Source organism: Chiroxiphia lanceolata, chromosome 4, assembly GCF_009829145.1.
Source record: "Chiroxiphia lanceolata isolate bChiLan1 chromosome 4, bChiLan1.pri, whole genome shotgun sequence".
NCBI lineage: Eukaryota > Metazoa > Chordata > Aves > Passeriformes > Pipridae > Chiroxiphia > Chiroxiphia lanceolata.
The window spans coordinates 71,878,274-71,905,304 of record NC_045640.1 but is presented as its reverse complement, the minus strand read 5'-3'; the positions used below and the strand labels follow the sequence as shown (position 1 = coordinate 71,905,304).

At 39.3% G+C, this 27,031-nt stretch overlaps 2 protein-coding genes across 5 annotated transcripts in view; one reads left to right on the top strand and one right to left on the bottom strand.

Annotated features, from left to right (window-relative positions):
* The window catches only part of SEC24D (SEC24 homolog D, COPII coat complex component), a 49,190-nt gene extending 36,976 nt beyond the window's left edge, over positions 1 to 12,214 (bottom strand). The window contains exons 1-7 of one of the 3 annotated variants that reach the window (XM_032686865.1): positions 12,074 to 12,214; positions 7,104 to 7,286; positions 6,125 to 6,251; positions 5,246 to 5,394; positions 3,459 to 3,722; positions 2,554 to 2,675; positions 438 to 549 (exon numbers count right to left, since the gene is read on the bottom strand). In XM_032686865.1, the coding sequence (XP_032542756.1) occupies positions 438 to 549; positions 2,554 to 2,675; positions 3,459 to 3,722; positions 5,246 to 5,394; positions 6,125 to 6,251; positions 7,104 to 7,242 (913 nt within the window). In that variant the 5' untranslated portion in view covers positions 7,243 to 7,286; positions 12,074 to 12,214. Of the gene's footprint in view, positions 1 to 437; positions 550 to 2,553; positions 2,676 to 3,458; positions 3,723 to 5,245; positions 5,395 to 6,124; positions 6,252 to 7,103; positions 7,287 to 10,117; positions 10,233 to 10,305; positions 10,389 to 12,073 lie in introns of those variants that run through there. The other 2 variants (XM_032686866.1, XM_032686867.1) reach the window with 2 other exon arrangements.
* An 11,266-nt stretch (positions 12,215 to 23,480) lies between these two features.
* SYNPO2 (synaptopodin 2) overlaps positions 23,481 to 27,031 on the top strand; it is a 77,111-nt gene continuing 73,560 nt past the window's right edge. For both annotated transcript variants that reach the window (XM_032686863.1, XM_032686864.1), the window contains exon 1: positions 23,481 to 23,721. In XM_032686863.1, coding sequence (XP_032542754.1) covers positions 23,593 to 23,721 — 129 coding nt within the window. In that variant the 5' untranslated portion in view covers positions 23,481 to 23,592. The remainder of the gene's footprint in view (positions 23,722 to 27,031) is intronic.

The following is a 27,031-nucleotide window of genomic DNA, read 5'->3' as shown; positions in this document are numbered from 1 at the left end:
AGCTTACACACTTCAAGGCCCCTGTTGCCTTGAAGAGAACTTCCTAAAATTTGTTATCTTAAAACATAACAGTGTCAGATTCTAGGCTCACTGCTTCTTCCAGTGTCCATCTTTTACAATTTCAGAAGAATCCAAAAAGGATTTTCAGCTTGAAATGTAACATCTTGGAAAATTTTAAGTTAAAAAGAAAAGTTGTCTCAACTATTCAGATTACTTTAAAGGTCAGGAAAGGTAGAGGAGGTGTAAGGTGTAAGAATTCAACTCCTACTTCCCTCCTTCCCCCTTTTATTTCAAGGAAGTCTCCAATTTCATGTCCAATTTAGAGTAAGGAACATGGTTTTCAGATGAGAAATTTGAAAATCTAGTCTTTTTTTGTTTGTTTTTTAATTGTATTTGATTTCATCTAGAAAGATTCCCAAATCAGAAAGGGCAGTTACCTTGGTCTTGGATCACGCAGTCAGTGGTGACGAGAGGAGGAACCTGTCCTCTGGTGTTTGTAGCATAGACCTGCCCTCCCCTGGCAGCTTTATCACTTTCAATTACTTGGATCTGATGAATAAGAAGCAAGAACAGCATGAGAAAGGTGAGCCATGCATTCAGGTGCATTCACAAACAGGCTAACATCTACACCAAGTGACACTGGCTGAAGCCTAGTTTAGAGCATTTACCATATCATGTCATGAAATTCTCAGTGCAGATGGTTTTACTGCCCAAATTCCTTTCTCTCTTACTTCTGCACAGTCCCTCGCTCATGTTTAAGTCTGATACTTTTCAGGATATAAACAAAGTTATAAAAAGCTGTATTTTGTTCCACATCAGAAATGGGATCCCAAGGATGATACCATTATTCCTCTTGTTCCCTCACAACCTTGTTTAGAGTGCATCCAAACAGCTGTGAGAGGCAAGAGGAATGAGAAGGAATTTCTGAAACTGGCTTTGCCACTGCTGCCAGTATCTCATGGAATGGCATCTTTACACTGTACATGAACTTCTAATAATAGCTAGGGAAGTTCAGAAGCCTCTGTTGGAAAGCAAACAGAGAAAAAAACAAAATTACTTGCATAGAGTCTATTGATCAATGTCCAAGAGGTATTTCCTAACACACTGAAAACAGTCTGGGGCCTGTAACTTTTTTTTCCCCCCCAGTAAAGTTTGTGTACTGCAATTTAAATATACAAGACATTCTTCAGAGAGCTTACTAGATCTTCTGCTTAATTACTTTTCCCTGCCTTCCTTGGCATGTATACTTATAGCTAACTCCTGCATATGAAGGAAAAAGGTTCTGCTCTAAAAAGGTCCACAGGCTGAAGAAAGCAAACCACTTTCAGACTTAGCTCTGCAAAGGATCAGTGTACCACAGTATTCTGCAGCTAACTGACCTAAATATATCATTGTTCTTGGAAATAACTGTTGACAAAGCCCAGACGTTAGTTTTCATAAATGTTGTCAGAGCACATATCAACCTCTAACATATGTAAGAGAAATATAAATCAACAATGGCTACAGATAAGAACTAAATCTATCTGGCAACACTTCTGTAATTATATAATGTAAATATAACAACAGAAATACACATGGCCACACTCATTCCTCATTCTGAATTAGCTTTTTGCCCTTTACAGACGTTGACCCAGATCGTGTTTCTTTTAAACATGTCATTTCGATCCTCTCTGTGCTGCTTAACCAACCCTTTTAACCTATTTTAACATGGCTGTCATAGCCAAGGCTGTTTATGCTACATGCAGAATTGAAACAAGACATCAGCCCATGTTTTCATGCCAGACCTCCTTCTCCCCCTGGTCTTTTTTTTTTTTTTAACTTAGACGAGACCATTTTATCCTTCCAACGTAAAAAGCACCACACTGAAACACCAGGAATGACTGACTTGAGGGCATTTGTTATTTATACAGACACTCACTTTAGGGGTTTTTTTACATCATGGTTTTCAGTTATATTTAACTTAAAAATTGCCTTTAACAGAGGCAACTGCAGTTGTTACATTAACCCCTAAGGGATCACAAAGCGTTTTTTCCAAAATTCTAGGAGGTTTACTTCAAAACCGTCACAGGATAAAACAAATCTTTTCTTGAAGGACAAAGCAAGACTGTTCCCTACCAGACAGGGTCAGGCTTTTGCAAGAATGTTTTTCCTGTGCAGCAAACCTGCCTCAGCAGAAGTGGAAGATTCCTGCAGCGAATTCAAGTAATCCCTCACTACTGCTCACTGCCACACTAAGAATCCTGTTGAGAGCTCCTAGTAAAGCATCTGGAGTCATGAGTATGCCCCATGCTATATAAACTTACAAAGCAACTTCAGAAATCAAACTAACTTTATGCACTAATTTATCCCAAACTGACAGCAGAGAGTACAAAACTGCATAAATAGGAAACTGCAAACACCAGAGCACATCTTGTGAACCAAGCCATGCAAGCACAATTTTATGTTACAAAAACCCCCACCAGCTCCAATGAACACAATGTTAGCACTGCCATTCCCATATCTTAAAGGCAGCAGAAAGTTACTTTTATAAAAAATTAGTACCACATTACTTACTGGGCTTGGAATAGAGTTAGGATCAAGCTTCTTCTGCTGTGGGCCTGAGAGCTGTGCTGGACCTCCAGGAAAAGCACCAGGATAAGACAGCTGAGATCCTGCCATCTGAGGACCATAGTTTGCTGCAGAGTTACAAATGACAATTTATTTAAAGTATTTAAGTTCCATTATCAACTTTTAACATCAATTTCTGCCATAAAATTAATTCTTACTGAATTTCTCCTTCCCTTCTGTTTTCAGCAAGGACAACACAGGGATTCCTTTGGCTTATGCAGTTTGTGTTTTAAAGGTAAGAATAACACTACATGTGACAACTCTGGCCCCAAAGTCTTCAGGTATACATTAAGTAGGATGGGTAGCAGAGATGACCACAGCTACTCAACCCAGGCCATTACATCAGTGAGAATCTCTCCCCTAACATCAGTCAATGCAAGCTGGTCTAGTTAGCCAGCTTTTCAGTTGTCAAAATAACTGTTTCACTCACCTATATCAGGTGAAATAGTTGTATTCAGTTACAATTCACTGTGGCCACAGTAAACCATTTCTGAAGGCTGCTTATGACACTACTGTAAGACAGAGAGCAGCCTATACCTTTAGAGAGTGTAGGAGAAACTCCTTTCTGTACTATGTGCCTTTACCAATTAATTACTAATGAAGTAATTCTCCTTCTGATACAAATTTATCTCCTTTTTTTTCCTTAAGTCTCAAGAGAGTGCTAAACTTTTGAGCAAAAGCAGAGCCTGTCTCAGATGGACTGATTGACAATGCAAATCTTTACCTTTCTACAAAAAGGAAATTTTTGTTTTTCCAATCAGCTGAATATTCAGCAGCGAATGGACACAGTTCCATCAGGGACTCTCCATTCATGCTTTGTTTTCAATTACCTAACAAACATCCTCCCCTACCTTGCTGAGGATGATATCCAGGCCCTGGAGGCTGTCCTGGGAGCTGTTGCAGGTTGGGATTTGGAGGCACAGGTCCAGGGATCCCACCTTGTCTGGCCATCGGAGGCAATGACGGCTGAGCGCAAAGGCCATTGACGCTACTGGTTGGTGGAGGAGGAACCTGTGGCCCAGGTGGCAGAACCATTTGCTGCTGGGTTGGTGGAGGTGGGAGTCGTAGACTCTGGAAAGATGCCGGATGCCCAGGGCTCGGAGCGGTGCCAGGACCTGAGCGAGAAACTCTGTCAGATGAGTGTCAAATGATAACCTCCCAACTCTGGGTGGAAGGTGCTCTGGCTTTCCTCAATACACTTGTAACAGAGACAATCCTGTATCCCATACTGACAGTGCTGCACCATGGGGACTCCACATGACTGTTCACATCACAAATCTGACCTCACAGTACGTCTGAACTGATTCGGACATTCAATTTCTTTATTTTGGCTCTATTTTCAATAGAACCCTGCAGCTGGGATGGATGGGGAAAGAGAGAGGAAAGCCAGACTGACAATTCTTGATTAGAATAGATCAGCCTTTGCTTTTGAAATATTTAATTTCAGAATGTGAAACAACATTCTTTTTGTTTAATAATCAATTTCTCTTATGTGGCATGTTTTTGTTAGTCTGCTATTTGTACTTCACCATGACAAGCTTGATGGAAAATAAATCCACTTGATGCTAAAAGATGAAACGTGGGAATTATTTTGTACACACTGGTGAGGAATAGCTTGCTGTTTATAGGATCCAGATTCCAATTAAAATTAAGAGAACCCTGGAAATTGGAGGGTTTTGAGACTTACTACCTGTAAATACTCACTACTTTACAAAATCTACATTTTTTAGTCAAATTTCTCACAAAGGCCTAAGGCAAAATAATTTTAAAGAAAGCTAAAAAATAACCAAAATTAGATTTGAATCGAAAGGACCAGTGTGTTAATACACAAGCACTGAAATGCATCTTCTGTCAGACACGTTAATTGCAAACAAGACTTCACAGGCAAAACACAAGCTCAGGTTTTCAGCTGGTACAAAAATATCACTCCAGGAGATTTCAAGCTGTGAATTTCTCACTCAGTAAAGTTACATTGGTTCAGTCTTACAGTCACAAGAACAAAACCCAAAAGAGAGGCAAAGCTGTATAGAATTTGTCTTCAGTGGCCTAAAGGGTATCTCAGCCTTCCAACACATAACATGAGAACATTATATTTTACGTAATTGTTTTATCTATTGTATCTTTTACAGCATTTACATACATATCAAAATTAGTGGTGGAAATTAATTTACATGGAAGCATCACATGATCATATCTTTACTTCATGGCCTAGGTTTGAGATGTTATAACATCAAAATAAATGCAGATAAATTTAGATGAAAAATTAAAATATTTAGACAAAAAAGAATAAGAGAGTTTCTAAACAAAGAGAAACTGTAAAAAGGTGAGGAAAATTAAACCGTGTCTGCATATTATTGCTCATGCCTTGGCTGTTCCTGATAGGTTCACGAAGTAATTTCAGAAATGACTGATGGGATGGCCAACTTTTACAGAAGGTTCATCAAACACCAATTCAGAATTAACCCAATAATACTGGTTTTGGAATCGGATGAGATAAAAAGAATTCTAAGAGCTTAAACAAATCATAGTGGCCAAAGATTTCATTTTCTGTTTATACAGAAGCTCAGTAGCTTTCTAATTATCATAGTCTTAATGCTTTAACTGAGAAAAAGTCACTCAGATGAGACAAAACCATTACCATAGTTATTTATCTGCATGCTGTTGAGCTGGTCAGCAAGTTGTGCTGTAGATGAGGCAGGTGCAGCATTTGGGAAGGCTGGTTGTGACTGAGGACTGTAGGGAGGATAGGAAGCTCCTGTGTTGCCTGGAGGTGGAGGGCCTTGAAACCTAAAGGGAAAAATTAGTGCAGTTATGCAAAAAAATTACATCAACCAATCACAACTCTAGAAGATCTCATACCTTCTCAAGGGTGGTGCCAAAACAATTAATTAGGACAAAGCCTTAAGAGTTTGCCCACATTCTGCTCACTAGTATTAAAAGGTATGAAGCACATGAAGCACAGAGAGACTGCACACTTGTTTAAGTAAAAAAGGTAGTACATGTTTGTTTGAATGGTTAGAAACAAATGCCATGGCAAAGTGAGAGTGGCAATAACTATAAGCCTTAAGCTTAAGAAACACAAGCTTCTGAACATATCACAGCACTCCATCCCCTTTCCAAGCTTATAAAGGAACGTTCCCTACCAGGGATGTGTGAAGAAGATTAGGAGAAAAATCTGTAAAGAAAAGAAAAGGAAGTGAGAAACTGTTGAGGAGTTCTCTGTAGTAGAGGAAAAAAGAAGATGCAGGTAGGGAAAAACTGCTTCATGATTATCAGATATGGAATGCAAGAAAAATAACTAAAGAAAAGAAAGCAGAAACACACATGGGGCTTATGAAGTTATTTCCTACCACGCTACTTCACTCTGGTAAAACAAGATCTCAGGCTATGTCCCAGGGAAGATTAACACTGATTTTCCTAGGACCCCTTGTAAAACTGAGGGGTTTCCCCATTCCCTTCACAGAGAGGCAAGAGAGGTCAAACAGCTCAGCTCTCACATATCAGTTCTTTAGGTCACCTGTGTGGCTGCTGCCCTGGTGTCCCAGGCCCATTCTGGAAATTGGTCTGGCTGAACTGATGGGCACCAGGTGGTGGAGGCCCAACAGGAGCCGAGGATCCAAAAGGCACAGTTGATTTTGACACACCTGTAAAAGATTAAGCACTTTTATGTAAAACCCTGTAAGAAAGCACAAGATGGCCAAGAAATAACAGTGTACAGCCCTGTTTTAGCAATAAGAATACCAGCTCCAGCTTGAGCAGAGGGGCTGGACCAGAGACCCCTTCCAACCTCAGTCATTCTGTGATTCCCTAAGAAAGCACAGATTCCTGGTCGGTCATATAAGCAGAAAGGAAAAACTAACAGACAGTACAAAGGAACAAACAGCAGTTTGTACCTTTCCAGCAAAAGAACCCAAGAGGGACAGTAAGAAAGAAGCAATGAACAGACAGTTTGGGATACTCATCATTCCCTATCCCCCAGTTATATTTCTAAGTAGAATCAAAAGGTCCCTTTGATTTTGGAGACCAAGGTAAGGACAAAAACTTGGAACAACATTTAAGAACCAAACCAAAATGAGCCTCCAAGCCTATACTGAAAACTGTTCTTAATTCAGATCTATTACATTGACTGTGAAGAAACTAATTTATGCAGACAGCAGTGCTGAATAAACAATATTTCAACCTGTACCCCTTGAATTATTTCCCTTTAAATTACTCCAACATAAAAAAATACCAAAACTGGTATTTTTCCCAAATATTCTAATATGCCAATTACGAGAAGTAGTTCTATCAGAATTCTGACTATATTCAGCTTTCCAATAAAGTAACACAACTCCTGCTGTCTTTAGTAAAACGTTTCAGAGAAACTGGGTAAAACTTCTTTTACTCTGTTTCCTGTTGCAGTAGCAGTGTAAAACTTAGAAAGGTAAGAAAAAGAGATGGAAAACATCACCACAGAAAAGCAGACTCTCAATAGAAATTTTAAGCCAAAATCATACCTGGTTGAGGTGCTGAGTACGAAGCATTCGGGTCCCCATAATGTCCATAATGAAGTGAAGAATTAGGTGATCCAAAACCTCCTATTCCTGGTTGGGATTGGGAATATGGAGGAGCTGCAACATAACCTTGTTGACTCATGATGGCAATATTCTCATTCCAAGTATCAGGTCTTCCTTAAGGATCTGCAAAAGAGAAAGTGACACCTGCTACTATTCATCACTCTCTGCATTTTAAAAGGCTGTGAACTGTATTTTCAAAAAAAAGATAAAAGGCTTTTGAAGGCAAAAAAGGACCTGAAGTCAAGGACAAATAGTGAGTTTGTTTGCTTGCTTGGTTTCCTCAGCACTACCACATACTGCATGAATTTAAACAAATCACCGATTTTTTCTGAATGGGATTCACCCCTCCCAGGCCCATGGAGAGAAAAACTATGTAATGGATATGTAGGTGGCAAAAAAACCTCCAAGGAAAGTCCCAAATGGCTCTCTTTACCAGGAAAACCTTGACTTAACTACACCTGGAAAATACACTGTGAATCCTGCTTCCCAAATACCAGCCATCCCAATGAACACTGAAATATCAGAAAAGGCAGTGACTGGAGTATAAAACTCCCCTAGCAAACTCTTCTCCTGTCCTAGCACACCTTTCTTTAGCAGAGATGTGGAACATGGCGCCAGTTTTCCATCAGACCTTTTACACAAACTCCATTCCAAGCAAGCGAGGGAAGATTCCTTGCTTTTATGCTGGAGAAAGAGAGAGTAAAACATAGGATAGAGATCCTATTTCCAGTTGTTTTCTGCATTAGTGGGCCAAGCCTGAGCAGCATTTTTACTGCAGAATTGCACAGTGTGACAAAATTCAGCACAAGGTCTTCCACAAGTGAGAAGCTGCTCTCTGAGGGCAGCATGGCCTCAACAGTACTCTATGTTATCCTTGCTGTTATCAGGCATCTTGTCCCTAAACTTTCACATCTTGATTCTGTTGTTAAAGAAAAGGAAACAACCAAAAAAACCAGAATTTGACCAAAAGCAATTCAGAAAAAGTTTTCTAATGATGAGAGCATTCACAAGTCATATAATTTGCTTCTTGTAGTCAGATTTTGTTAAAAGAGCTTAGAATAAAATGTTAGAAAACTCTGAGGAAAGTCCTGAGGATCCAAACCCTGAGTGAGCATTTACTACTCCTGAAGAGCCCCAAGCACATAGGTCAGGCACCCCCAAAGAACTAAAGGTATACAATATAAACTATCATTTTAGGTGTTAAATGTTCCTTTGAAATAGCTTCCCCAACCACCTATACTTCACATTCTTAAGCTCAAGGCATGGAGTCATCTTTAAATACACAAACTGGATGAAAATAAATCAGGAATTGTGCTCTAGAAGCACACACAGAGGCTCCTCAAGATGACTCACATAAATTCATGCTGCACTGGTACATGTCAGTATAGAAAAGCTATTCCTATCAGAAAACCCACCTCTAGGCTTCTCAGATTAAACATCTATTTCTGAAGGGAAAAAACCCAACAGTTTTACTGATCTTCCACGTCAGACAAGAAACCACCCTGAGCTGTGTACAGGGCCCAGCCCTCCCCACACCCTGCCCGTGCAACCCTCTAAACCACACTCCTCAATGAGCTGTAAGATTTCTCAGCTGTAGTATCAAACTGCTTCAAGTAGTTAATCTTAGGGACTTTTCTACTGCTTATTAGTTAATGAGGTAAACATGGGGAGAAGAAATGTTTAATGAGAGGCTTGACGCTGTCAGCTGTACTTTCTTCACTCCTCTGCCTCCATCAGAAAAGACGTGGCAGTGAGAGCTTCAGTTGCTCCAAAAGATACTAAACCAGCACTAAATTACCTACACACTGGCACAGACACATATACATATATATTTTATATCTCTATAAAGGAAGAGACTTTCACTTTGAGGCAGCTGCAACAGCCAACACCTTAAGCTGCAAGAGCATCCAGGGGAAATTACTTCCTCCACAGCTTACTCACTCTCACACACACACAAAAAAAAAAACAACTTGCCACGTCAAACTTCCCACAGGCAGTATAAACACAGAGGTCGTGCTGACTGAGACAGGAACTGTAACCATAAGCAAAATAATGCAAGTTTATCAAATACAGTTCCAGATTCTATTTAACACTGAACATATTTAATCTCAAGACAGGCATATATATCAAGACACCACGAAAAGTTTGGAGGCAACACCCAAAATATCAACAGAAAAATCACCTAAGGGTTTAGTGATCAGGTTCTAACAACAGACATACAGATTCACTCTGGAAACTGCATGAGATGAGCGGATCTGCTAAACCCAGATCTTTCCCCAGGTTTATTCACTACAAGCATCTCTATGTTGAAGCACAGGAAAACTTTTTTCCTCCCTGTCTCTGTCAACATTAGTTTGCCTTACACCCTATAGCCTGGGGAACAACACTAACACCGAGGAACAACTCCAGAATTTAATTTACCGCTATGACAGAATAGGTTGTCATCTTTTTCGGAGGATTGCTGTATATATGTAAGTAAAGATGTAAAACTATATCTCTGCATGTAGGACAAGAGAATCAAAACCAGAGGCTGGCGTCCTTGGCTCACTGAAGAAGAACTATTAACTTTGTATTTCTTCGGAGACACTGTGCTCAGTGACACATCATGTAGGAAGAGGGGCTGTCCCTTCCCAGGGCACGCTGCAATCTCAATTTGGCAAACAATCTTTGGGGGTGTGCACATTTATCGACACGCACACATACGTACAGAACGCAATTGAAATATATATATTGGTTTGAGGTTTCTTTTTCAGTACCACACTGTGAGCTAAGCCACGAAAGTAAAAGCTGAAGTTTTCTCCATTCAGTGCAAAGCCTGCAAAGGATTTCTGTATTTTTCCCGTGCATGTAACATTTCTACCTCCACGAACTACGCGGTTTCAGCCGCCGTAAGCTCGCAACAGGTCTGGCTCCGCGGCCGGTCCCACCGCCCGCCCCGCGTCCCGCGGCTGTACCTGTGACCTGTGCCCGCCCGGGGCCGCGTCCCGCCGCCGCGGGCTCGGCGCGGGTGCGAGCAGCGCCGCGGTTCCCCGGTGCTGAGGGAGGGAGGGAGGGAAGGGGGGAGGGAGGGCGGCCGGAGCCCCCGCGCTGCCCCCGCCCGCCCCGCGGCCCCTCAGCCGGCGGTGCCCGTTGGGACCGTTACCTGGGGCCGCGCGCCCGCTCCCTCACGAGCCCGAGTGCCACGTCTGAGCCGGCCCCGCGCGGGCGGCGCCTGCGCAGTGCGGGCGGCGAGGCCGCGCCCGCGGCCGGGCTGTGCCCTCACGGCCGGGGGCGGAGGGCGGTCGTGGGGCTGTCACCGGGGGTCCGCGTTTGCCTCAGCGACAGCGGGGCGACAGTCTGCTGGAAACACAGGGGTGTCCTACAAACACGATACTTCTCTTCATAAGTGCATTAAAAACAGAATCACAGCATCGATTAGGTCGGAAAAGACCTCTGAGATCATCGAGTCCAACCTATGACCAAACACAGCTGTGTCAACTAGGCCAAGTCCCTCAGTGCCACGTCCAGTCTTTCCTTAAACGCCTCCAGGGACGGTGACTCCACCACCTCTCTGGGCAGCCCCTTCCAATGGCTAATCAGCCTTTCTATGAAAAAGTTCTTCCTAATGTCTGACCTAAACCTCCGCTGGTGCACATTAGAACTATGTCCTCTTGCTCTGTTGCCAGTTCCCCAGTTAAAGAGGCATATGTATACATACATATGTGTATATGCATGTGTGTGTTTATTTATTTTTATATATATTTTACATACATATGTCAGATATACAGATATATGTAAAATATAAATAAATACATGCATACATATACACACATATACATGTGTATGTATGTGTGTATATATCTATATGTATGTCAGATATATAGATGTAAAATATATATACATAAAAATAAATACATACCTATACACAAATACATGTGTGTGTATATGTATGTATTTATTTCTTTATTTTTACATATCTATATATCTGACATATATACATTTATGTAAATTATGCCACCCAAGTATCTCTAGTGAAATATGATGCAGCTACTTTACCTGTTTGCATATGCACTGGTTTTAGTTACTGTTAAGGTGCATTTAAAAAGTCTGCCTTGGTTACAGGATAGTCACTGTTTTTTCTAATTAACAAAGTAGAAACATGGTAGTAACATGAGAGAGACTGGTGGTAACGTGAGGAAGATGTATTTGTGAAGTTACTGTTCCTTCCAGTCACAAACATTAATTGTGGTGCAAAAGTAAAAAAGGGGAGAGAAAAGTGGCAGAGGATTCACAACAAGAAAAAAAAAAGCCATTGCTCATAGAATCATAGAACCATAGAATATCCTGAGTTGGAAGGAACCCACAAGGATGATCAAAGTTCAGCTCCTGGCCCTGCACAGGATAGCCCCAAGAATCACACCATGACAGCTGCATAACTCACATGCATCAAATAATAATATAAGCTGTTTCTCTACATGTTATCAGAGCCAATACTGTTGGACATGTCAGGGAAGATCTAGAACCTTTCAAATCTCTCCTAACTGTCTAATCAGAAGGGAAAATTTCATCCCTGAGGTGGCAAGCATCAGTTAAACTGGATGTGGTTTTGGCTGCAGGGTATCAGTGACTCTTTCATAAATAGGATGCAAACCAGTGCCTTTCATCATCATTGTGCTGTAGTGCCACCCCTCAGTCCCTATCTCTTTGGCTGATAATATGGACACATTAAAGTTATGCAAAATTCTTTTGAAATACAATGCCACTGAGGAAAATAACGGTTTTAAGTTTGGACATTCCCTATTTTATCGTGGAGACAGGCAGTCACTGTCCCACCAGTCCTGCTCTGTCTAGCCCAGAGCTATTAACAGTAAGCAGCTGTGGATAATTCAGCACTGGAGAACCATGCACTTACTTGGCCACTGAATACTTACTATCAGATTTCTCTTCCCCGAAATCAGCTCCAGTGAGACCGAAAGATGAGATTAGCAAAAGATAGCAAGGAGAAGCTGTGGCATTGGCAGTTCTTCCCTTATTTCAGGCCCACTCTGGAAATGGATCAAGACACCTCTTTTTTTTTTCAAGGATGCTTCTGTTGTCCTTCAGCCTGGGACACTGAGACAAAAGGCATGCAGCATGTCACAGTCTGGATGTTTTGAAGCTACAAGTAGTATGTATCTACAGTTTCCACCTATAACATTAAAAGTAATTTAAGGTTTTCAATTTCAGAAACATGGAAACATCATTAAAGATTTAAGTGCGTTATTGGTCTGGAAAGTAACTTCATAAAAATGAGATTGCAGGATTGCTAAACTGTTGTAAGTAATTTTATTAAATGCCTTAGTTTTAATTAAACTGTACCTTAAAATCTGAGAATCTGACTGGTTTGTTCTCTATCATCGTCAATAATGATGATCCTGTAGGTTAAATTACCTTTCTTAACAATCAGTTTATCCTGAAGTGGGAACTATGCTATGCTGCTGAAATCTAATGTGATTTCATACATTTCAGGCCTAATTTGGAGTTAGTACTGGTGAAGTAAATAGAAGAATTTGTCTAAATCTATATGCTTTTTTCATCTATATTAAAAAGCAACAAATCCCCTGCCTCTAAAATCTCACTTTTTAAGTCCTCACTAGAATTTTTTCTGTTAGTTCTGAAACTAAACCCACAGTCATCCATCAGCTTGGGAGATAAAAGCCCCTCATGGACAAACCACGCAGAACTCACGTCTCTCTCTTATAGCACATCACATTAAGATAATGTGTGATTCCAGGAAACCCAAATCCTATCCTAACATTTTCATTTACAGGATGCCCTTAAAATACAGCCCTGGCACAAGCTGCCAGGAGGAATCAGAACAACACCACGATGCATTTGAGCTACGGGCATGTGTTTCTCACAATGGTGGGCTGGCCATAGCACAGCTTTTGTAGCACTTAGCATTGACTGTGGTAACAAATCACGGTGACCAGACAAATATCTGCAGCTCAGTGCTATAAGAATTTATTTCTAAATCATAATATATATTCTAAACCTTTCTCTAGGGGGAGGTGTGGGCAATAGTGGGTATGTTCTCTAAAGAAAAAGGCTGTTTCATCACAAGGAATAGTTCATAGAACTCCAAGGATTCTACATTTTAAAAGGCTTTTTTAGTTGTTATTGAAACTGTTTTCCTCCTTCTAATTTCATTTGTATGTCCTGCAGACAAAGCAATAGGTTTGCTTTTGCACAACATCAGAAGGGTCCTAAAAGCTATTTACATACTTTCTTTTCCTGTCTTGCTTACCTATAATCACTAAAATCTTCTTTAATGTTTTGTGTACTGTATAGTTAAGATCTATGGAAACCAGTTTACAGCTTAAAGTGCTTTACAAGAAAAATGGAAATTAATATTTACAATGGTTGTATTTGTTTAAAATGAAAGCAAAGACTTCAGGAAAAAAAAGGAGCAATCAAATTTTGAAGAGATTATGTTCTTCTGGAGAAAAAAAAGTGTGTTAGATTAAAAAATGCTACATGAAGAAAAAGAAAAGATGTAATATTTCAGGAATCAGCACAATACTGTAAGAAGAAATACATCAGTATTGTGACTCAGCTACATTTCTAATATAAAAAACTATGCACAATGGAAACCCAATTGAAGGTACAACAGAAGTGAATACTGATATATCTCAGTGGCAATTAGAAAATATTATTGGAGTACACCCTCTAAACACTGCCCTAAATAAAATGAAAAGAAAGCAAAGGGTTTTCAGAACATCAGACCGATGTAGCTGCTGTTTTTCAGGGAAAGTAATACAGTAGTGTTAAAATCCAGGGCATACATTCATTGCTGTATATATTTTCTGACAAATACTTTGTTATACCCTGCAGAGGATATTACCTAAATCCACTTTCTTTCCCTGAAACTCAGTAAAACAGAAATCTTTATAAAATGCTCTACTAGTCCACATGTGGTCAGTTCTGTGCAAGTCATGCATTACAAAAGCAAATGTGCTTCAGAAAACTGACTGTGGCTGCTTTCTTCATAAAAAGACTTTCTGGTTAGTTCAAGCCTCTGGATTTTTCAATATCTGCAAATCGTGAGGCTCTTCTGCTTATTCTCACTGACTGTTGCTATTTTGGTTTTCTAATGAAATCAACATTCTGGCAACTCAATCTGGACCATTTACAGGAGATAGATACAGTGTTCTGAGAAAACTGCTGGGATGTTTCAGTTGGAATTTCAATTATCTTTTTAATTAATTTACTACTGTCTAAGATGCGTGAGAGTGGAAAATTGTACTACCTGTTCCTAACAGAAAAAAAACCATGACTCGATTATCCTGCAGTAATTGCTACATAATGAACTGTAACATAAAAACAAAGATGAGAACTGATTATAATCTGATGAATAATGTATCACATATAAAGCACTGTGAATAAACATTAAGCCATCAGTCTGAGAAAGGACAGCAGAAAGTTAAATGATGCTTCCTGTGTTTGCTTGCTGAATGTATGGAATTTCTCAAATGTAGATATATTTCACTTTTACATTCAAAAGTATCTGCAGCAGCTTTACTTTCATTGGTTTTCATTTTACATTCCCTGCTTGTGTATAAAATTTCTGCTGTATTAGTGTAGTCCTGCTCCAGAACAATACTCAAATAAACTTACTAACATTAAAAAAAAAGAGTAGCTGAGTTAACGCTTCATAACAAACTATTTGATTGATTTACTCAGTTTTCTTATTGGAAGACCTGACATGAATTCAATAACTCAGCTGTGTTTCAGCCAGTGCCAGTGATCATTAACACACTGTGAGTATAGTCCTACTCTTAGTAAGTCATATTTGTTCCATATAATTGATTGTCTACTGCTGCTCATATGATATTATTTCTGACAAATGCTCAGAACTGTGGAACCTGTTGTGTAAGAAAAACAACCCTAAACAAAATCACTCAGAAATTACTTAGAATGCAAATACTTCTATGTGTGTTCTTGGTCACATTCACTGTGCTTCTTCTTTACATCACCCGTAATGTGGAAGTAAAAAATCTTCTACCTGAGCACGGCAAAATGACAGAGGTATTATATACAGGTAAGGCATCTCTGACATTTGTAAGAATATCAGTCTGGATTACAAAACTATTTTTCAAAATACTGGGTTTGTGGTATTTGGGTACCTTTAGTCTAAACCTATTGATACCTTCCCCATAATCAGCAAAAATAAACATCAAAATTAAACCAAAGAAAATCAGAATTATCTTTTTTTTTAAATCCATCACATTATTTTTATGTGGAAGAGGCAATAAAGAGATAGGAGATGCAGCTGGTGTGAAAATAAAGGGCGGGAGCAAAATTATACATCACACTTGGTGTCACAGCTCACATACTAGATTTGACTGTGAAGGCACATAAAACACTTGTTCAGCATTTGCAGACATTGGCAGTTGTCTGGAAAACAGGCAGATCCATGTCAATGCCAGCTAAACAGCAGATTATCACCAAAAGCAGAAGCCTGTACCAGGGACAGAAGGAGCTGGGAAGTCTGGAAAGTAGATGCAGCGCAACAGGCAAGGCTGCAGGATCAGCAGGGGTTAAACATCAAGGTGTTTTTGGAGGGCAGATTTTTCTAATATAATCTGCTCCACTTGGAAAAGGAATTAGTTATCAAAGCAGAGAGTTGGAATTCTTGTTCCTCCAGCCAGGAATGAAGGTAGCTGGATAGCTTTTTAATCTATTGCAGTTTCTTGGATGGGGGGTAAGATTTCCTGCAGGGAGACCCTTGTTGTGTCACCTGAGCTTCTCTAGTAAAGCCTTAACCAGGTCCATCCAGAGGCAAAGAGGGAGCAGAGATGTTTTGCCTTTTGCAGGCAGAACTTGATGCCAAAGCAACTTTTTTTGCCCTGTCTTTTTGCTGGATGTTGTAGTGTGAACCACCACCATCTCGCTCACTGGGGCAGATACTGAACAAAATACATCCCTGTAGTTGTAAGGCGAGTGTTTCCAAATCGCTTTAAAAATCTTACAGCTTATTTTGTGGTACAGAGGAAAGAGGGAAGAGCAGGGTACTACAGGAGGACTCAAACTATCAAACTACAAGCAGAGATTTTCAGAAGTTCAAGGAGATTTCTCAGGGTTACCCTGTGTAGTGACCACCTTCCCCATCTTACAGGCCCAGAGCAAAAAATGAGAAATTGCCGGTGTAAAAACAGAACCCAAACTTCCCAAGCCCCCTACTCTGTTATAACTTAATTGTTCCTCTGCTTCTCCTGTTCTTGTTTTCAGTATGGAAAAATTCATTCTTATGAGCCTTCCAAGCGACAAACAATACCTGCTTTAAACTGCAATGCAAAAATAGTTGATTTTTATGCTGGACTGTGGCCATGCATGTAATTGAGCTCCTTAAAAGCAACAAGTCAAAGGGAGTTAATCACTTTTGCACTTGCTGACAGGAAACAAAATTTCAAAGATGAAATTTGACGCAGGTGAGTGTTCATGGGGCTAATGTTAAATCTTCAAGATCTCTTCCATCTTCAGTTTCATATTAAACCATCACTTCAAAACTTCAGTAGATTATTTGGGCCTAATTCATACCTCAGCTATGATTAAAATATTTTTCTACCTGACTGTCATATGGTTACTCTTGATTCATGGCACTGCAGTGCATCAGAAGAGAGTTTAGCGTGGTGTATTTCTTTAACCCAGTAAGTTGGCATGAAGTGTTTGCTCTGGGTTCTTTCAGTAGGAAGAGGGGAGCCCATAAAGTCTGACTGTCTGAGATGAGCAGGTAGATGAAAGGTGCTGTGTTACTTAACTGCCACCTTTAAATGACAATTCAAAGAGCAGGATGAAGCATTAGGGCAGAGGTGAGGAAAGCAGAACACCTGCTTTCATTACTTACATGCATGTTCCAGTCAAGACTCTTCAGAGCTCTGGCACAGAAGATCAGTTTTGATTCCCACAGGCTCTATTAAGAAGAATGTGATGCAACCTTGCCCTGCCAAAACCAGAAAGAAAACACCACATAAATACTTTTCTTTTTACTTTAGAATCTTTTATCAGAATTTTTCCAACTACTGAAGCCAAAAATTGAGTCATCCCGTCTCCTGGGAATCAAAATGAAAAGGGAATAGACACCTAAAAGTCTTTCCAGGTCCCAAGAGAAAATTAATTCTTGCTTTCTAAAACACAGGGATAAGTAAAACCAGCAGTGGAATGACACCTGGAAACATGAATTCTAGCCCAAAATCCTTACTTCTAGATTAACAAGAAACAGTTATTCCATTGTCACAACATTTTTTTCCACGTTCACAAACCTTGCAGTGACTGTGTTTTACACATTTTTCACAACAAAATGTTGTAGCTATTTTGTGTGTTAATTCTTGGACACAACCTGAAATCCTTGTCTTTGCATAAAGGAAAACCTTCTCAAAAGACTTTTGTCTAAGAAGTCCAGAAAGACAAAAAAAAGTTTACTTCTCTTCAGCCAGTAGTTTAGGAAATATTTCCTGATTATCTGAGACTGGCTGTGGTAGGAACAGGTAGGACAAACACCAAAGAAACATCAGAGTTCTCTTCTCCAAATGCTTGGCTCTTTGAGTCATCCATATGTTTTTGGGCAGCGTATTCAATGGTGGCAGGTCTTTGGCTACAGAGGGCCTGTGATGTGAACGTGGTCCAAGAGCTGATCATTCATCTACCTCCTGACATGGTGAATCGAAGAGTTACATTCTCTGCAGGAATTTCTACTTTTTCTGTTATAATTCAGCAATGCTCAAGGACAACAACGTCGTTTCTGTGTTTTGGAGGAAAGTGGCTTCTTTTGCCTGTTTGTTTGGGGTTTTTTTTCCCCACAATAGATCCAAAACCCCTCAGGATCAAGCCATTACAAGCACCTAGGATGACACACTCCTGTACATTTCTCTGCTTCTTCCATTAACACTTCATTTGCCAGTTTTGAAACTGGGGAAAAAACCAAGAAAGCAAGACTAGTTCTAGAATTCCAACCCATCACATAGTACCTTGCCTCATAATCCATGGTAGGGATTAAAATTTTAAGGCTTTACCTTTACTGATGAGGAACTGTTCATGCCTCCCGTGAGTGTGAGCACAGGTTTCCTGTCAGGCCTTATAGGTAGATAATTATCTATGGCTTGTATTTTTAATTTCTTTTCCCTTCACTAAGAACTTGGTGTTACTGGTTTTTAGTACCTATGTCACTCCATGTTTGTGCTTTCAGTCAGCAAACCCTCTTTAGCTGGCAGTGCACTGGAAAGTTCCTCATGCAATAGAAACATCTGGATTCCATTAATTTATCTTGTAGGACAAGAGAAATTTGATGGGGAAAAAATGAAGGGCAATCAGCTTTAATGGATGTTAGCTGGAGCTGTGCATTTGGATGTTAGCTGGAGCTGTGCATTTGAACCTTCCATCAATATATTTCATTCACTTTGCCATTTTATATCTTTTTTTGAAAATTAAATCCTTTCCATGTGTCTCTGTTCCTTGCTGCTTCTTACATCAGGAGAACCAAACTGTAGCAATTAAGCAGAAACGTATTTTTCTACTTCTATAAGGTTTGGGGAAAATTATGTTGAGCTCTGCCTTCAAAATATGCTTTTACTTTATGTAACCACTGAGCTGTACAACTATGAAACAAGGGATGTTATTAGGCAATGATTCGGGACAATAACATATGCTGATGTGCCTGGCATTGCCCAGCTGACAGGAGCCACTTTTAAAAGAAGTATCATTTGAAGGGATATATTGGAAGAACTCATTTTCTCTTCATTTGGAAGAGACTGTGTGTCATATTTTCTTAAGTGGCATGGCTGTGATTTTATCTTTTGTTCCATTAAACTCACTATATATTTACAAATGGTTTTTTTTTTTTCCCATGTAAATAACAAAACAAACCCCAAATAAATGAACAGTGACAAGTTTTTTCTTCTTTTTTTTTCTTCCTCTGCTGATTCTCCCATTTGGCTGAAATCACATCTTACAATAAATTGGTTTATTAAATTGTTTTTAGTTTATTCAATTGTTTACAGATGATAGAGTCTACTAGAAAGCTGTTAAAATAGGTATTTTTAGGAACTAGCTTATGTGGATTTTAATGCGGAAAAAAGATATGAAAAGAAAATGAAGTGCAGAAAAAGGAGCAAGTCAGACCATCTGGGTATTCACAGCAGTAAAATGCTGCCCATAAATTAGAGATCATGATATCCCCTTTCCCTCTGTCTCTTCCTCATTACTAAGGAATGGGTGGAAATATTTGCATTTTTAAAGAATCTCCAGACCTGGGGTACCACTGTAGGAAACTGTAGGAGAAATGACAGCTTTGCTTTTATTGCTGGATGAAAGACAAAGATTTGTCTTATTCATTCTCACATTTGGAGAATGTCTTCTGAACTCAGCTCCAAAAATACCTGATTTAAATTAGATTTTAGATAAATCCACTTGTAGTAAAACTGTTCAGTATCATAAATTATTATTACAATAAGAAAAGAAGATATATGGACAAGTGGCAGCAGATGAGGCAAAGAAAATTAAGAAGTAGTCCCCAAGACCACACAGAGCTTTAAAGGAATTGAAGGCTGAAATAGGTGACTGTTAGTGAGATTAGAGAGAGACATTTTTTAAATGAAGTGTTCCAAGAGAGACTCAGAAAACAACAAGCCTGTCAGCCCAGTGTCTGTACAAAACAAAGAGGTGGGAACTATAATATGGAACAGTGGACATCTGGATAAATATGACTTATCTGGGAAGAGTTAAAAAGGTTTTCATAAAAGGAAGTCCTGCCTCACAAACATAAGGCAGTTCTTTGAGGGGATCAAAAAACACGTGGATGAGGGTGATCTGATTGATCTTGGATTTACAAAAGGCTTTCAACAAATTCCTTCAGCAAAGGCTTTTAAGAAAACTAAGCAGCCATACCATAACATGGCTTAGAAGTATAAGGTGATACACATTGGGGAAAAAAACATTAATTCACATATAAAACTGTGTACTTTGAACTGACTACATCAGACAAGATTTCAAGATTTTAAAAGATAATTCCATGAGCACATCAACTCAGCAGTGTCTGAAAAAGCAAATTAGGTGTTAGCAATGTTGGGGTTAGCAACTAGAGAACAAAATGGATGATATCATCATGTTGTTGTATAAATCCCAACTTTGTCTGCTGTCTGAAGACTGTGTGGTGTTCCAGGCCCCCACATCAGAAAAGATATGGAACTCTAGAGGATGAAGAGGAAACGAGATAATGAAAGGTAGGAGACAGCTTCCGTATAAAGAACAACTAATTACTCTGTTATCTGTTGGAAAAAAAGGTGGATATGTAAGAGGTCTGTAAAATAAGTGCCTGGAACGTGTGCCTGGGGATTGCCTGGTCACAGGTTCCTCTGATCCATGAAGCAGGGGAGGGACATCAAATGAATCTGCAGGATCCAGATTCAAAGAAGAAAAGGTGATTCTTTATGTCCCAATGTATGTAGGGATGACTTCCTACGCCAAGTGCTAAGATCTCATCATAGAAGATCAGGTTCAAGCCAAAGCTTTCCCTGTATTTGGGCACAGACAGGTGTTGTGTGAGTTCTGCCATTTGTCTTTTGCCAAGTTTATAAAGTTATTTTTTGTGACATAAAATTTTTATGAATTGTTGCCTGGAATTGGATCTTTAAGTTTTAGTGAAACAATGGAGATGGTGGCAGGGGTTAAGTGGCTGTGGTTGCCATTAGCTTTAAATTTTTCAGTGGATTTTGAAAATTGCCTCCAAATTTGCGCAATTTATTTAAGCTACATAAACTACAGAGACCAAAAAGTCATAAACCCCATGAATGACTCCACTTTTATCTTGATGTCCAGTTTCTGACCAGCATTTAGAAATCCCAAAGGATGCAGAGAATGTACAAGAAGATAAGAGAAGTATTAAAAAGCAAAATATGCTGTAGCATAAGCAGTTAAGAAATTCATATAAGGCAAATGGGAATTGTTAGTGCCTATGGTGTATTCTTTGTTAGATTAAGACATAGGAAGCTTTGGATCTTCCCAACATGGGAATAGTTTAATTACAGACTTCAAATGCTTTTCTTACTGCAAACCTAAACCACTAGCACTGTTTTGCTGTCTTTTCTCATGGCACAATCAAATTCAAAATGCTTCTCTCTGCTCTTTTGCCTTAATGATGTCAAATACTTGGTGGGGGAATAACTTCAAGGAACACCAACTGCTGATCATACAACAAAATCAAACAGATCCTGGTGTTCTGACTGTTTAATTTTTTTCAGCTGAGCAATGACTAATCAAGATGGTTCTGTTTTAATATTTTACACAGGTCTGTTATATGGTCAAAGGAGAGAAAAGCATCCACATCTAGTACAAATTCCCAGCATGTATATGACCATCCAAATGCTGGGGTGATTCCCCTTAATTTGTTCTCTGCAATAAGTATATGAAGAAGTTCAGAAACAGAGATCAGTTTTGGTCAAAATGATAAAAGAGAGCCTAATACAAGCTCAAAACACCCTAGCAGTAATTAAACAGACTTATTTAATGATAAATTTATAACATTTGAAGGGTTGATAATTATGCAATTCATTTTCCTAAAGCAAATGTTTAGTTTTTGTATTTAACAGTGTATCACAGAAGTATCTACAAAAGCGTGCATCATTAGGCAAAAGGGAAAGAATTTTGTCTAAAGCAAGAGTCTGCCATGGGAAAGACTGAAAATCTGTCTGCTACAGCAATATATGAACATTGCACAAGGTAACAAGAAGCAGTCAGACACCTTGAACTGAATTATTTCAAATCACGTGTCTGCACTCAGAGGTTGTCCAGCAAAGTCCCTTTAAACCCATTTCCTTTCCAAGTGTGGATTCTCTGACAGTGTTTCCCTTAAGTATTTAATTATATGGCAACCTGTGCTTGTTTTGCTTCTCCAGAGCTTTTAAGCCATAGTCAATAAAGCAAACACTCTTCCTCCCATTAAATCCTGTTATTGAGAGAGTGACATTTTCCTCTGTTTGATCAGGGATCTTGTCTCCACCCAGTCTTAGTGTCTTCAGAGGCCTTAAGGGCTCAAGCTCCTAAAAGCCTGCCTACTTTTTCCAGCCATAATATTCAAGTTTAACAAAAGATCCTGTCTCTACCTTGATATTTTTTCTGTCTTTAAGGAACAATGCCGTGGTGTAAGAACCAGCCAAGTGAAAACAGGTCATACAGGGACCTCAGTGAATTCAGGCTGTGAAAATCTGATGCCCCCAGCAACACAGGTCTCAAAGCAAAAGGTGTTTGTTTCACACATCAGTCTAGACATGGAAGATGTTTCTGCCCATCTGCTGAACACCATCCTTTAGAACCAGCTTAGTGCAAAATGCAATGTGATTTAAGCCAGGCTACCTGACTTTGGGCTGAAGTGAGTAGGAGCTTATGCTGTCAGTTGTTAACGCTCAGCTAGAGGAATATTCATCCCTTGTTGAGAAATAGTCACCTCTTAAACCACTCTACTAGACCAGGAGGAGCTCAGCTGTTCACAGGCTGCATGACCACAGGATAGTAACAGGGAACAGAACTGAACCCAGGTCTTGTAAGGCACTGGCAAATTAACTTCCCACTGAATGTTTTTTGTGCTTGTAGTGAGGTTGCCTTTTAATGCCACAATGCAAATCAGCCATTGATAGCATCCATAGAGAGATCTGATACTTCATTCCACTAATCCTCTTCCCTGCTCTGGTAGGAAAGGCAACAGGCTGCACAACAGGTATTATTAGGGTCCAGTGATAATTCAGGTCATTGTTAATAGTACTGCACATTGAACTATACCAAGATTAGAAAAAGAAGCAACTCCAAGACAGGGAAATTATAAAGTTTCTCTCTCTCTCTTTTTTTTTTTTTTTTTGGCATACCTGTAGTGCTGCAGAAAGTGCATGCAGGGTAGAGATGAAAATCCTAAACTCAGTTCAATTTAAGTGTATCAGTCATTCAGAGGATATATATGATGTTTCACTCGAGATTCTGCTTTCTTTCTTTCTTTAGAGTAAAAATGCAAGAAATGGGTAAATCAGAGTTTAAAATGTCTGGCACCATTTACTAAAGTAAACATATTTCCTAAATTGTCCCAGGGAAATGTACACTTCTTTTTGCTGTTGTTTTGATTTAGCTGTCACCAGAGTCGTGTTTAAACGCAGCCTTCTCTGCCTCATGGCCGAGTGTCTTTGTGTGCACTTCCCCGGCGTTACTTACTGTACTTTGAAGGTGGGCCGAGCGTCGGAATCTGACGACAGAGTGGGCTGTGCCCTCGGGCCGAGGGAGCTCTTACATTCTCCTCAATGACTTACATTTGCTCGTGCAGTTCCCAGCAGCAGCAACAGTGTGGTGCTCTGGGTCTCCAGCTCTGCCTGGCAGCTGAAATCTCCAGCTCGCCGAACATCTGCAAGACAAACTTCCCATGTTCTCCTGTATCTGAATGCTGCCTGACTGCACCGGGAACATGGGCACGGGGGATTATCTCTGCATTGCTATGAGCGGAGGGGCGCCTTGGGGCTTTAGACTGCAAGGTGGCAAGGAGCAAAAGCAGCCTTTGCAGATCGCCAAGGTAGGATCACGAGAGAGATGGTATCGGTGTGCTGGGAACACGAGTGAGGAGAAAGTTTGGTTAGACACAGATGAAATACTGCTTCCAATGGAAGTGGCTGGTGTGGATCTTGTGGTGCTTGTTTGAATTCGCTGGCATGTTCTGCAGAGATTCTACAGGTGCTGGTTGGTTTCAATAAAAAGGAATGATTACCTCTTGGTAGCTTGCAAGTATTGCAAACATTTTCTTAACCATTAAAGGTTTAACTCGTGACATGATGGGTGTCTTTCAGCTCCTGTTTGGGTCTCTGTCTGGCTTTGAGTGCACTCGGCACATCGCAAACTCAATCTCATATTAGGAAATGCTATTCCAGTCATCTATTTATTATAGTTTTTCTACTCTAGTCATAGAATAAATACGGCTTTACCATGAGAAAATGTTCTTACTATTTTGGGAATCCTGGAGAGTATTATACTGAGTTATCTCCGGTTTTGGAAAGTTATCCAGACTTAGAAACAGCCTTAATAGATGCCAAACATCCCCTCTTATATTTTGTGAGCAACACTGAAAATTCCTGGACACTTCAGAAATTATCCGCATGTATAGAAGGAGAGCAAAACAGACAGCAGGAACCCAGAATAAATTAAAAATAACAACCGGTAGCCCCAAGCAGCAAAAAAAATAATACTTCAAAAGTAGTTTTGTTAAAAATCAGTGCTCAGTCCAGTGCAACAGCTTCCCCACTGCTGCAACAATGAAGATTTGTCACGGTTATTAAGGCTTATGTAACTGTATGGAGCTGCATTCTGTTCTCCTAGACAAGAGGCACAAATTTGGTCCACAGCTCTGAGGTCAGCAAAATACCTCTGGCTGAAATGCTGCTGGGACTGATCACTACAAAATGAGTTCTGCCTTGTTAAGTGGAGGGAGGGAGTTTAACATGTATCTTATCTCCTTTTATTATCTTGGTAATGCAGCATCTTGAGTGTTACGTTTGTGTACTTCGATACAGTATTTTAGATCAGTAGTTTAGTATTTAAGCTGTAACTTTCTTAGCCTGTCAATATATTTATTAGTTAATTAACTTCAATGTACTGGATCAGTTGACTTTTTCACAAACAGCAGAAACAGTAAATCTACCTCATTTTATAAAAGAAGGTCCTTTTAGTTCCTCTGTTGAGAAAAGAACATCTTTCGCTATTCTTTTCAATGATTTCCAGCCCACAATATTAACCACGTTCAGTAACAGAACTGTGATTTATTGAGGGTATGAATACTTTTTCTCATTACTGGTTTTTTGGGTTTCTGATTTGCAAAACTTGAACATGTTTACTTTTTTTTTTTTTTCCCCTACCGATGGGCAACTGTTGCTCTGCAAGTAAAGGCTCTGATAAGAGACGGCAGCGGACTCCTGCCATCTAGTGAAAACTTGTAGCTAGAACTTAAAAATTGTAACACTAAAAAGCAAGGGGCCTTGATTATATAAAACCAAGCAAGAGTGGAGAAGTGATTGTGATAATGAACTAAAGAGGACACGGATGCGAAATGGAGGGAAGTGAGATAATCCACGAAAATGTGGCAGGATACAAAAATCCAAAGTTCACACTTATCTACTCTTTGATAAAGGAAACGTATTGTTTTAAAAAGCTAATGGAGTAAGTCACTGCAGTTCACTGCCAGAATCAGCTTTTACCAGTTTGGTTTATGCCTTTTAAAATAGTTTTCTTACATTTATAAAGAACATGTAAACCACGTCCCCACTGTCTGTAGCCTAGCTCTTAAAGCATATATGCAAGTAGCATTCCCACCAAAATCCATGAGAGTTTTGCCTGCAGTATAAATTATTGTCTTCCATTACTATGCAAATAGTTAACAGAGAGATAGAGACAAACGTTTTACAAAGAAATATCTCGGTACTTTTGTCACCAGCACATAAAATAGGCAATTTTCACTAGCAAATAATTTTAGAACCACTAAATTAGATTTCAGATTTTTCAGTAATTTGTTAGATGTGAGATTGCAACAAATGGATTTTTTTGAAGTCTCAGAAATTATAATTTTTCCTTTTCCATTTTTAACCCTTATTCAAACATAAATTTTGAAAACATTTGACTCATTTTCCGTAGAGATACACGAAGTGTTTAACACCCCTCTGAACCCTGGCTCCATATATACCAACTCGCTTTGTGATGTCCACTCATGTTGTAAACACTTCATAAAAACTTATTTTCAGTTAAAAAGAATTTGTGTATTTTATATACTGTCCCCATATACCATAAGGGCTTTAAACCCAATTGTTTTAAATTCTATTTCAAAAGACATACAGTGCTAGAAAGGATATCTAATAAATGGATGGGATTTTTAAAAAAAAAAAAAAGATTATCAGGAGTATAAAGCTAAGGAAAACAGTGGTTGTATGCACTAGGCACCAAAGCATGTCAGTACTGCACTGTAGGATAGCTTTCCCAAAGCAGGAGGTGGTTGGGAAATCTCAGTGTAACAGTGACCCTAGAAGGATAAGAATCTAAGATATATAAAAGCAAAGTAAGACATGGTATCTCCTTTCTGTTTCCACCATGAGATATATGAAAGAATGTGTTTTTATGAATATCATGGGGGATTTCTCTTGAACATTTCTTTTTTCATTTAAAATACATAAAAACTGTATGTACAAAAAAAAGTCTTGTGAGTTTTTCTACTAATACCTAACAATACTGACTATGATATATATAATAAAGCTATATTATTTAAGAAACACCTCTTTTGCAACAGGTAATTTAATGGAGTCGATTCAGATCTTAGAGAAGATTTAGATTTATAATTCAATTTTGATGTGACTTCATAAATTATGTTTGCTATAGAGGTACATTATTCCCAGCATATTTGTTACCTACACCAAACAGCAATTTGCTGAACTCATTGTTTGTATCTGTCAAAGTCTTAGTAATTTAAGTTTGGGAACTTAACCAAATAGTTCTAGTATTCAAGGGCAGTAAATTGCATGACTCAGACCTCTAAGCACTTCAAGGGAAATTCAGCCCTCTTTTTCTGATCCTAAAAGTAAAAATGAACAGATGCTTACAAGAAGAATTCTGCTGCTGCTGCCCAAATAGTAGTTTTACCTTTGGCTCAGTAATGATGTGTGAGAACTGGCTGCCTGGTCATTTTAGACTTGTGCCCTTGTCCATCAGAACGCTCAGATTTCAATTCAAGTCTCCATTTCATCATTTTGGATTCACTGGAACCTGAAACTGAAAGTGAAACTCAAAGACTTAGGAACAACCTGAACCAAGAGTGTGAAAAGTGATGTGTGAATAGAATTACTTAATGC